The 13,271-nt window shown below is 33.9% G+C and overlaps 1 protein-coding gene across 2 annotated transcripts in view; it reads right to left on the bottom strand.

The window, feature by feature from the left end:
* CMC1 (C-X9-C motif containing 1) overlaps positions 1 to 13,271 on the bottom strand; it is an 86,757-nt gene that overhangs the window by 56,898 nt on the left and 16,588 nt on the right. For both annotated transcript variants that reach the window (XR_004383087.1, XM_032861013.1), the window contains exon 2: positions 6,472 to 6,561. Coding sequence is in view for 1 of the 2 variants with exons in the window: in XM_032861013.1 (XP_032716904.1) it covers positions 6,472 to 6,561 (90 nt within the window). In the remaining variant the exon portion in view is untranslated. The remainder of the gene's footprint in view (positions 1 to 6,471; positions 6,562 to 13,271) is intronic.

The raw sequence follows: 13,271 nt of genomic DNA, 5'->3' as shown, positions 1-13,271 counted from the left end.
TCTGTAAAAAGGAACTGATTATTTTTTAAGTGGTTCTAAATCTAAATGCATTCCAGAGTTTTGTACAAACCAGATTTCCCCCTTTATAAATTAACCCCCTTTCCAACAGACAAGATTCCTCTAAGAATGTATTTCAGTCAAAATATAATTACTTGTGGGGTGCCTGGGTGGCTCAGTGGGTTAAGTCTCTGCTTCGGCTCAGGTCATGATCTCAGGGTCCTGGGATGGAGCCCTGCATGGCTGGGGCAGGGTGGGGGGAGGGGTCTCTGCTCAGTAGGGAGCCTGCTTCCCCCTCACCCTCTGCCTGCCTGACTACTTGTGATCTCTGTCAAATAAATAAAATCTTTTAAAAAAATAATTTTATATATATACACATATATATATATAAATTTGTGAGTATTTGCACGAAGTTAACCAGTCATCTGTTTTGATTATCTTGAAAGAATGTCAATTACAACTTAAGGATCATCAGTTAACTTAAGTGAAATGTGATCTTGTACTTAGGTTTTGTAAACAAGGGATGGTACTGTTTCAAGCCCATATTTAATTTTGGATTAGTTTCTCATAAGATAAAGAATTTAAAACTATTACAGCAAAATCATTGAAAGGTCAGGCCTAGGAAAGCTGGGATATAATAAAAACTTGTTAATGAAGTAAACAAAGAAGAAGAATAAAGAAGTTAGTTCATATATTATTTATTCATCTTAACAATATTCCTAAGTTTCAAGTCACAAATGTAGACTTTTCACACTTAGACCTTCAAAAATAAGTTGCATAAATTACGTTTGAGATATTAAATTCATCTGCCCTGACAAAACTCCCTGCTAATTTCGTCATTTAAAGATTTAGCATTTACAGATTTAACTTATTTCAAAAACTCAAAGAGACTACACCTCCCTCTGTGGGAAGAAAACTAGCCAATTCATTCAAGAGTACTTATGTATGGTTATAATTACAAAACTGCCCTGTTATGCAGAAACAAGGCAGTCATGATAAGCCATTAAAGTTCTACAATACAGGTATGAATTAACAAACATAACGGAGAACCACTATAATCAATAAGTAATGACCACCATACACCTTGCTCAGTCATTTTAAAAATAATTCAGCTGTATTTGTCAGATATAGGTCTATTACTCATAATGTCATGACATCAGGCCTGAGAGGCATACACAAGTACTTATTGGCAATTAATTTGTATTATGTCCATGTACAGAAAGGGGTGAACACGGCAGGCCTGATGCTGTTATCTTTAGAAAAGCCTGTTTGGAAGGTTGGCCTAGCTGGTGTCTGACAACTTGGATTTTGGGAGTGTTCCCACCATTCCCTAATTGCTAAGAGTGGCTCACTGTGTCTAAACTGTTTGTGCAAACCATATGGTTTATGCTGAACACCTGCTTTCCTTATGGGAGTCTGAAATTTTGGTAATGCTAACCAAAGGATGCCTGTGTGACCAACTCCTAATAAAAACTCTGAGGACTAAGTCTCTAATGAGTTTCCCTAGTACACAACACTTCACACATGGAGTCACAATTCAACACTGGAGGAATTAAGCACATCCTGAGTGACTACTGGGAGAGGGCTCTTGGAAGTTTGTGCCTGGTCTCCTCCATTTCACGTGCCTTTTCCCTTTGGCTGTAAGAAACCTTAGCCAGGAGTGTAAATACACGATGAGTCCAGCGCAGGTCCAAAGAAGAAGAACTGCACTTTCAATCTCTCTATATTTCTTAGTGTATGTAACATACTCTTTTAACAATATGCATCACACTTGGTGATTTTATATATTTGACCCTCCTAAGTGTTAGTTAACACTGATGAACTGTTCAATGGCAAAAATATATGTGGTGGTAACAGCACCATTCAGACAACAAAGGGAAAGTTTTTGGCAGGTTCAAGTAACACAGTTGGATAAAAGATGGATTTCTTCGACCATGTGCAGTCTTCGGCCCTCTAGTTTGTTTTAATAAAGTTTTGATAGTTTTCCACCTATAAACATCCTAAAGAATATCCAAAGCTTTCTTAATTTCATTTTTTCCTGTCAGTTCATATTATCCTTGGAATTTATAAAATATAACATATTTCATTGCATGTGACTGACAGAAGATGACAGATATTTTGTTTACTACAGCTCTGCAGGGTCTCAAAGAAATGAAGAATCCGTGCTTCCTTATGGTTTACAGAATTTCTTTAGAACTAACTGTTACCACCTATTGGGCAAAAGATCAAAACAAACTGAAGACATTATACAAAAGAAACATTAAAATAAAATTAAAAAAAAAAAAAAAAAAAAAGGGAGTTAGTGAGCAGTAGATACATCTAGGTTAAAGAGAGCTCCAGGCCATCCCAATGACAGTACTTCTTTGGTCTTGATGTGTTATAGCAAGAAGAAAAAAAAGTTATTTTTAAAGTTAATTTCATTATTCAATGTGGAAGCTTTATATCAAATGCCAACTATGCAATTCAGAAAAAGCAACAAAATATAATGAATTTTTACAAAGCAGCAATTCAGTGATTCTTCCTCTCATGGACTATTTCCAGAAGACAAACTGTAACATGAGAATGCATAGTTTACATATGTGTATATTCTATACAATGTATATATGACAAACTACACACACACACACAACCATACAGTATAGGTGACACAGTATTACTAACACAGAAAATATAAATTAAATTAGCAAAGAGTCAAACACATCGAAAAAGTCACAGAATGAAAAGTAACCTCCAGAGGTCAAACCGTCTTCCTAAAACACAAGCTGGTAACTCCCAGATCCAAGAAAAGCAGTGATTCCACCATCACACTTGATGAAAGACATTTTTCTGTTTTGGCTTTTAGAAAATGGGAGACCTGGAGAGAGCCATGACATTCTAGAATTTTCCTTCAGTTTTGTTCCCAACATTGTCAGTGTTCATTGTGTTAATATCTAAAAATACACTGGTAATTTTAGTGGCTCTATTCATTGCCAGCATCACTGGCAAAAGAATACTGTAAAGTTTAGTTTTCTATCTCAACCAATTGATCACTTGCTTTTCTGTTGATGTATACTCTACCAACAGTTAATCTTATCTGAGTGTAAATAATAACAAGATCAGCATTCTCAGTTCTGTATCTAATCTCTAAGTCAAGCCACCTTTACTCATCAAATCAAGGTTAAATTCCAAAAGAAAAGGTTAATGGGTACTATTTTTCTATATAAAAAAAAATGCAAAGAAGCATATTGTATAAAGACAAAGATTATCAAGTTGACACCAGTTTAATACAAATACTGCTTACTTGTTACCCAGAAGCTGAGATTTTCTTGTTTCTGGTTATAGTTTTCATTACTTGAAATGACAGTTATTGTGACTTTATAAACATTCACTGTAGAATAAGAATCATGAATTGTAAATAAAAATAGAGTTTTAGAAGCATTAAGGCATGTAACAATGAAACATTCTAAATGTTATCAGCTACTTAAGACAAATTTTAATTGTGTTTAAACATAAGATGAAATGTGCAACTCGGACTAAATCAGTGTAGAGTAAAAACCAATAGTGTATATACAGATAATGAAGGTATCGCAGAAACTGGTTAAAAATTATAATGGAGAGAGAACTAGTAAGAATATAGCAACCTGGCTGAAATTGATATTCATTAGGGTACTCTTCACATCAATAGGGAGCATTTGGACTCTGTGGTCTTTATCAGTGTCCCAGCTGGTAATGGTTGAAGGTTAATGCCTTACCCCATTCTGTTCAATTTTCTATCCTAATTAGCCCTCCAAATCTATAGCTGTGAGCACCAAGTGTCTGTGCTCAAAAGAAACTAATTAATGCTAGCAAATTAGATCAAGTCCAAAGATCCAACAGCCAAACTCTTAGTTAAATGCTCCTTGTTAATAGGAAGTGTAGCTGTCAATAACTGCTGTTGGTGACTATAATGAGGCATCCTTCTTTCATTGAAAGTGATTTCATTTCTCTTTGTCCCTGCAAAAGCTGTTCCATTCCCTTCACAAACCTAAGTTGCTGGCAGTCTGACCCAGTTCTTATGATCAGCTGGGATGAAATGACATGCAAAAAAATCAAACAGAAAAGCTTTCCTACATCATCAGGTTTAAGGCATTTAGCAGAAAGTCAGATCACTTATTAAAATTCCTGTATCTTTATCGAAAAACTATACAGTGAGCACACACAATGCTTTTATATAAAAATCCTACAATTATTTAATAAAGCAAAGGCTATAAATAGTAAATAAACTACAAGGTGAGTGTCCTGATTCTAAATTACATCTTATTGTTCAGTTCAAATATAGCTCTTCTGCTGCTGAACACCAATGCATGTTCTTGACTAAACCACATGGTTAAGCAAGAATACTAAAGAGTATTGTTTTATAAAGTAATTTTGGATTCTATAACAGTTTTAGACCATAGGGCCTAAAAAAAAAAAAAAAAAAAAAAACCAATAGATGATTATCTATAAAAGATTCAAATATTCAAAAATCAATTGTTACACCATGTTCTAACACGGACAAATGCATTGAAAAAACCCAAGCAGATCTCAAATTTTAAGATGCTTTCAGTCTTCAGAAGATTTTAAGTATATTTTAAGAAAGACTTAACCAAGTCAACATCCTAAAAACAACTTAACTTTTGATAAAGCAAAAAATAAACATTTTTTCTATACCACTCGTTATATGATAGTTGGGCAACACAAACTTATATTTTGTTATACTCTTATTTGTTTTAAAAAAACCAAAAACAGTTTCGTTTTATGAGTTAGCAAAGGCAGTTCTGAAACTCAAACCCAATTCTTCTGCATTTTCATCTGTATCATGTGAGTAAAAACTCAATCTATAATTGAGTTAGCTAGCTTTTTTCTTTCTAGATATCAGAATAATGTGTTAAAAACAGAATAAATACAACTCATATTTATAACTTTGAACCAATGTATCAGTAGCAAGTAAATCTTCCTGGTAGTAAAAATTTAGCCCTATAATTCCATTACACATTGTTAATTTTTATTCTCCCTCACCTGGGTCAGGAGATTTTATATATAAGTATATCTATGTGTTTGTGTGTGTGTATATATACACACACTTATATACACACACACATATATTTACTTATTTTAAAGTTCTGAGGCAAGTGGAGAATTATCTCCAGACTATCCGCATGACACCTGCCAATTCTAGCTTTGCAGTGAACCCTGCCTGCAGGTGGCAATGGGTTAGTTACTCCTGATACCTGGGGGTGTGAGTGCAAGGAAGGTGCTCTGATTAAACAACTAATTCACAGTGAAAGCAAAACTAGTATCATAGACTAAGTAATTACTGATAACGTTATTTATGGATGGATTTAACTTAAATCTTATGAATGGATGTGAAACTGGAATAGGTCACAATAAGTCATCTAAGAAACAGAAATGACCACCACACAATGTCCACTGTGAGAATTACTCTTCTTTTATTGCTTCAATCCAAGGATTTCAAAGGTCATTCTCAAAGAACAGCATCAGAGGGACACAAATGTTCCCAGCATCCAAACATTACTGACACAGTCCCAAAACTACAGATGACACAGCCTGGCTCTATAGAGAAACTTGCCGATGGGAATCACAGGCCATCGTCCTCACAAAGAATCACTGAAGTCCCTCAAGGAAGAAGACAACAGGGAAAAATGAAGAAGGGGAGCCAGGAAAATGGTGTACATCAGCAAAAAATTTTACTACTACTTCTTTTAGATGGCCATTTCAGGAGATAGATTTGTTTAAAAAGACATTTGTTTCTACAGTAATACTGTCATCTGCTTTTCTAATGACCCCCCATCTATGGCCTCAGTTTTCACCTTCCACTGCTTTGTTTACATGTTTTCACTAAATTTTATTATTAATCAACAGCATGTCTCTAGATGTACAGAATATAGGAGTATCCTACGTTAAGAAACATTTTCTAAAGAAAACATACTTATGTGGGTGCCTAATGCATTCATTTACATAAATATCATCCATTTAAGAATGTAAGATATAGAAAAGTAAAAAATAAAAAGACTCAATGTAAGTACTACTGAGATTCCATTAACAATACAGTAATATACAATGGCACCAAAGAAAATCATCTTAGAATATATAATTATATGTTGATGAAGAAAAAACAGGTACATGTTACATTTGAGGTTTCTTCTTTCCCTATCGAAATCACCAGAATAACTTGTTTCTCTAAAATACTAATAACCAAGTTTCTCTATATATGTAACTGTACTCCTGGGAAAAAAATTTTTTTTTACTAGTAATTTGGGAGAATATTTTTAAATTGTAAATGAATTGAACACCGTCTGGAAGTTCTGAAAGCTGAAATACTGGTATCTCCGTGAAAGGGTGAGAAGCAATTCATACATATTAATTCACTGACTACTTGACTCTGAGGCTAAGGATTAAATTCAGATCATATTATAAAAAATGTATTTGATCTTTATATGAATATTTGAATCTTACCTTGAACTTGTTCAGAACATCTCTCTCGGGCTTTTTCTCTCATTATTTTAGGGATCAAAACATCCTTTTCAACATGTCTGAGATGCTGCCCTGGAAAAAAAAAAAAAGATCATTTTTTAATATAGTGAAGTCTCAAGTAAATCACCAGTTTAGGGAAAAAATAAGCACTCTGCTTTACTCAAAATGAAAGCCTATGCAAATATACTAAAAGCTGACTCTTACAACTTCATAAGATTGTGATTATTTTAGTAGGTAAAAATCATTCTAAGTATTTTTTTATATAAAACAAAAAAATGTGGGACACAAGCAATAGGTTCCTAAAAATTTCTACAAGCTACACTGCAACACTTTTATTTGATAACATTCTATGTAGCCTTGTCAAAAGGTCATAAACTAAAGCATTATAATTTCCCTTAACATAACCCAAAAAAAGAGGATTTTTATCAATACTGAGATTCAAGGATAGATGAACAGATCCAAGATTATGAGACACACAAGTAGTTTCTCAATCCAGTAGTAAGAGTAGCCTAAGAAAGAAAGAACTGGCAGAAGAAAAAGAACTACATGTGCATGTAAAAACAGCACATGAAACTTCTGTGCATTTTAAACAAAATGACCACAATTAGACTAAAAGAGTAGACAGAGCACCTACTCCAGGGTTCTATCAGCTCCTTAAATTCGTAGAGTCCTGAAAAACAAAGGGATAGATGTCCTTAGAGAAACCAAAATAATCAGGCATCTCTTTAAAAACAAAAGGCAAATGAGATCAGATTAAAGGAGGTAATCATATACTCAGGAGTTTTTCCCCAGAAAAAAATTGATTCCAAAAGTGGGTATTGCTCCATGCACTGAAGGGACAAAAATGGGAAGGGACTTCCTGAAGGAAAGCAAAGCACTGTTAGTTGAGAAGCCTCAGCAGGAGCAAGTGGGTCACCTCTTCTTGCTGCCTTTAGACCATGGGTAAAAGAAGTAAATAACATGTATTTATCCCCAAAGGATCAGGACATTTCCCAGTATCTAGTGACACATAGGAAGACCAGGACCCCTAAACTTTTCCTGGTACTATGCAATTCCCAACAACCTTTGGATATAGGCAGCCATGAACGGAGAGTATTTGCAGAGTGCGTAAAAGGGCATCTTAAAAAGCAAACAAAAATCAACAACAACAAAATAGCCAAGAATCACCTACATTTGGTGGGACAACATGGTGAAAGGGGGAAACCAACTGTAATTAATCAAGAAATATTCAAATCTTGGAGACTTAAAAGAGTAAAAAAAAAAAAAAAATTAAAGGGAGTAAAAAAAAAAAAAAATTTAAAGTAGTAGAAATACACTGAAGTAAATACAAAGACATGAGTCCTCAGACAGAAATGGATTACAAATTACCTACGTGCACTGCAAAGAAATACCTGAAGGTCAAAAATCCCAAAAGCTTCAAAAGGGAGAAAACGTTACCCCCACAGAGGAATGAGAATCAGATTTATATCGTTTCACTGGCAAGATTTTGATACATGAAGACAATGGAGAAATAACTTCAAAGCTCTGAGAGTGAATTTCTTTATAACTAAGGATTCCAAAGCCAATTAAGAGTGTAGAGATATTTTCAGATATGTAGGGACTGAAACCTCTATCCCAGTCCTACTGAAATGAAGCCACCCCCTTCTGTTGTACAACAAGCCATCAACACACTTAGTGGCATAAAACAAACATACTGTTATGCATAGAGATCCAACAGGCCAGTACTTCAGAAAGGTAAGCAGAATTGACCCTTCTCAGCCTCATAGTTATCTGAGGCCTCTTCTAGAAGAGTCAAATGACTGGCATTGACTTCAACAGCTACAAAAGCTGAGGCTGGAGGATCTACTTCCAAGATGACTTCTTTCTTCACTTACCATTTAACCTCTGGGCTGAAATGGCTGATGAATGGGCTCAATGAGAACTGTAAACTAGAGCACCCATACATGACTTCTCCATGTGGGCTGATTTTTCAGTGTAGCAGGTAGGTCTTGAGAGGGAGCAATCTAAGAAGGAATGTCCGCTATAGCCCTCTATCTATTAAAGAAATTGGATCTGTAGTTAAAAGCTTTCTCCCATAAAAAAATTCCAGACATAGGGAGCCTCACATGAATTTGACCAAACATTTAAAAAAGAAATACCAATTCCATACAAATGCTTATAGAAAATTAAAGACAGCCAGCATTACCCTGATACCAAAACCAGGCAAAGACATTACAAGAAAACCACAATCCAATATCTCATCATCAACAGAGATGCAAAAATCTTAATGAAAGATCAGCAAATTAAATCTAATAATATAAAAAAGGATAATACTTCATGACTACATGAGATCTATCCCAGGACTGCAAGATTTACTTAACATTCAAAAACTGATAAATGTAATTCATCAGATTAAAAAGCTAAAAAAAGGAAAAACACATGGTTATCACAATAGACACAGAAAATACACCTGATAAAAATCCAAAATCTATTCCTAATAAAATCTTCCAGTAAAGTAGAAACAGAAGGAAACTTCCTCAACACGATAACTAACAGCTATAGAAAAAAACCCACTATTATTTATCAGTGAAACACCAAATGTTTTCCCCGATAGGGAACAAGGTAAACAGTCTGCTTTTGCCACTTCTATTTAACATTTTCCTTGATGTTCTAGACAGTGTAATACAGTAAGAAAAATAAAAGGCTTCTGGATTGAAAAGGAAGAAATAAAACTGTAGTTATTCAAAGGTAATATGGTCATCGATCTAGAAAATCCAACAGAAACTATAAAAAAGCTATTAGAACTAATCAGTGAGTTCAGCAAGATTTCCAGATGTAAGATTAATATACAAAAATCAAATGGAGATGACATCATTTAAAAAAAAAAAAAAGCTTTTTAAAAAGTGAACAAAGGGCTCAGGGACCTGCAGGGCCAAAAAAAGAAAAAAAGAAATCCATCACTTATTCTACCAGAGGCTCAGAAAAAAAGGAAAAATGCAGAAACAAAAATATATATGAAGACATAATGGCTAAAAGCTTCCCAGATGAGGCAAAAGACATAAACCTATTAATTTAAGGAAAACAGTTAAAAACCCAAAGAAACACACACCTAGACACATCATAATCAAACTTCTGAAAATGAAAGGCAACAAGAAATCTTCACAGCATCAGAGAGAAATACAGGAGAACAAAAGACAAAGGATTTCTCATCAAAACCACAGACACCAGAAGGAACTGCATGGTATTTTCAAGTATTACAGAAAAGAACTGTCAATAATTCTATATCCATTAAACAGTCTTTAGGATTGAGGATGAAATAAAGACTACTCAGATGAAGGGAAGCTAAGGTAATTTCTAGCCAGCAGACCTATTTTCAAGGAATGGCTAAAGGAAGTTACTCAAACAGGAAGGAGAGGATAACAAGAGGAAACTCAGAACAACAGAAATGAAGAAAAGGCAACAGAAAGGTAAATAAACTATTCTTGAGTTTTAAATGTTATTTTTGACAGAAGTAAAAAAATCCTAGCATTAACAATGTATATAGAGGTAATAGTAAGGATGACTATACCATAATGGGGAGATGATAAAGCAGCTTTGGTGATAGCAAGATTATATTTCACTTAAATGATAAAATGTTCACCCTGGAAGACTGTAATAACTATGTACATACAGTGTAATCTTTATAAGAACCATTAGAAAAATTTAGAACACTAGATAAATCAAATGGAGTATCAACAAATTGAAAGTGTATTTTCTCTGACCATAATGAAATCAACTAGATACAAAAAAAAAAAAAAAAAGTGTCACAGGAAAGTCTCCTAAAACTTGGAAACTAAACAGCATTCTTCTAAATAATTCATAGATCAAAGAAGTATGAGGAGAGAAGAACACAATGACCTGAATGAAAATAAAAACAAAATTTACTAAAATCTCTAAGACAAAGCTGGAGCAGTGCTTGTAGGGCAATTTGTTGCAATAAATGTATACATTTAAGAAGAAAGTTTCAAACTACTAATCTATGCTTCCATCTGACAAAATCAGAAAAAGGACAAAAAGAACCTAAAACAAGCAAATAAAATAAAAACAAGAGCAGAAATCAGAAAAATTAACAGGGAAACATGAGATAATCATACTGTTTTTGTTGTTGCTGTTTTAGAAAAATCAATAAAACCGGCCCAGATGGTTTCATTGACAAAGTCTATGAAATACTTACTGAACAAATAGCACCAATTCTATAGTCTCTTCCTAGCACTATTTTATGAGACCAGCCTTACTCTGATACCAAAAGCAAAGACAATATTAAAAAACAAACAAAAGCAATATTCCCCATGATTATAGATTCAAAAATTCTCAATAAAATATTAGCAAATCGAATCCAGCAATATAGAAAAAGAAAAATACACCACATCGAGTTGGGTTTATTCCAAGATACAAGGTTGGCTCATTATTTGAAAATTAATCAAGGTGATCTATCATATTAACAGTCTAAAAAAAGAAAACCACATGATCACATCAATTAAAGCAGAAAAAACATTTGATACTACCATTCATTAAAAACAAACAAAACTTTCAATAAACTAGGAACAGAAAGGAACTTCTTCAACCTACAGAAACTGTTTGCAAAAATCCTATAGCTAAAAAATCCTATACCACACTTAATGGTAAAACACTAAATGTTTTCCTTTTAAGAACTGGAACATGGAGTAAAATTCTATAGGACTATACAAATACATATGCATGTATATAAAAACTGGTGAAAACTGAAGAGGCCTATAGTCTAGGCAATAGTATTATACCAACTTCAGTTTCCTGCTTTTGGTATTATGCTACAGTTATACAAGAGGCCACCACTGAGGGAAAGCAGCACAAAGGGCATGTAGGACTCTATACAATATTTTTCACAACTTCCTATGAGTCTCTAAATTATTTCAAAATAAAAAGGTCAAAGAGAAAAACTTGAATAAGAAATCACAGAAGAAAATCTTCATGACCCAGAGTTAAACAAAGAGTTCTTATACATAACACCAAACTCATGATCCATAAAAGAAAAAAAAAAAAAAAAATCAATAAATTTAAACTTCATCCAAATTAAAAGCTTTCACAGAAACTGCTCTTAGGAAGATAAAGACAAGTCACATAGTGGGAAAGATTATTCACAAATTTCATATCTGAAAAAGGACTTGCATCCAAAATACATACAGACTTCTTTAAACTCCAGCAGTAAGAAAACAATCCATTTAGAAATGGGCAAAAGACTTGAACAGACACTATACAAAAAGATATTAGGATAGCAAATAAACACGTGAAGAGATGCTTAGTATCATTAGTCATTAGGGAAATCCAAAATAAAGTTACAAAAGTTATCATTAAAGACCTATTAAGATGGCTAAAAGAAAAAAAGTAGTAATACTAAGTGCGAACAAGGATACAGAGTAACTGGATCTCTGAAATTCCCAGTAGGAACATTAAATGGTACAGGCACTCTGGAAAATAATCAGGCAGTTTCTTATCAAGTTAAACATACAGCTGCCATGTGACCCAGCAAAAACACTCATCAGGATTTATCCCAAGAAATGAAAATATGTTCCCACAAAAACCTGTGGGCAGATGTTCACTGTGGCTTTACCCGTAAAAGCCAAAACATGGAATTAACCCAAAAGTACTTCAACAGGCAAGTGAGTAACAGTTCATCAAGACAACGGAATATTACTCAGCAATAAAACAGAATGGATTACTGACATCCAACAATGGCAGGAACCTGGATGGATCTCAAGCGCATTAAATTGAATGAAAAAAAGACCATCTCAAAGGGCTACATATTGTATGATTCCATTTATATAACATTCTTAAAGTGACAAAACTGGAGTAATGGAAAACAGATCACTGGTTCCCAGTAGTTCAGAGCTAAAGAAGCAGTAGGACGATTAAAAGCAAACAGTGGATTCCTTCGTGCTGATTGAAGACTTCTGAATGCTGTGATCATGGCTACCTAACTATTCACCAGCAATAAAAATACCATAAACACACACACATACACACACACACACACACACACACACACACACACGTAAAATCTGATAAAGTTCAACTAAGGTATGTACCTGAATTAGCATACCAATGCCAATTCCTGGTTTCCTTATGTATAATTTAGAGCTGTGTGTCCCAATTTTTTTCCATTTTTACTCTAGTAGAGCCTTTATAAAGGTTTTTGTTTTTCCTAATGCCCCCCATGAAATGTTAATACCACAGACACATTGTCTCTTTATTTATGTGCTGCATGTATAACAGCACTTCATATATTGAAAGATCAAGATTATTTTCTCCCTCCGTTAACAATTTTTGCCCCTTTGAAGGCAATATCATACTCACTGAAGACCTATACTAAGGTTATGAGAGACAGTATCATTAGGAAAAACTGGAGAAAAGGAACATGAAAACTGCCACGTTTTGCAGCTTTATGTGTTACACATAAAGCTGTTTCAAAATAAAGTTATAATTTTAAAAAGCTTAAAAACATCTAAGAGTAAAGGACTTAGAGTAACCAAAACAGTAAAACAGAAGAACAAATCTGGATGACTTACATACCTGATTTCAGGTGGTTCCTAGTCTCACTACAAAGCTACAGCAATCAAGGTGGTGTAGTACAGGTATAATTAGGATAAACAGATTCATGTAATAAAACAGTCCAGAAATGTACCCACTTATATACAGTCACTTTATTTCGACATATTCACCAAGGTTACTGAATGAAGAAACAAAAGCATTTTTTCCTAATATTTTAGTTATTTATTTGAGAGTGTGAG

This window comes from Lontra canadensis, unplaced genomic scaffold (assembly GCF_010015895.1).
Source record: "Lontra canadensis isolate GAN:19392208 unplaced genomic scaffold, GSC_riverotter_1.0 scaffold20, whole genome shotgun sequence".
NCBI classification, from domain to species: domain Eukaryota; kingdom Metazoa; phylum Chordata; class Mammalia; order Carnivora; family Mustelidae; genus Lontra; species Lontra canadensis.
This window is presented reverse-complemented; position numbering and strand designations above follow the sequence as displayed.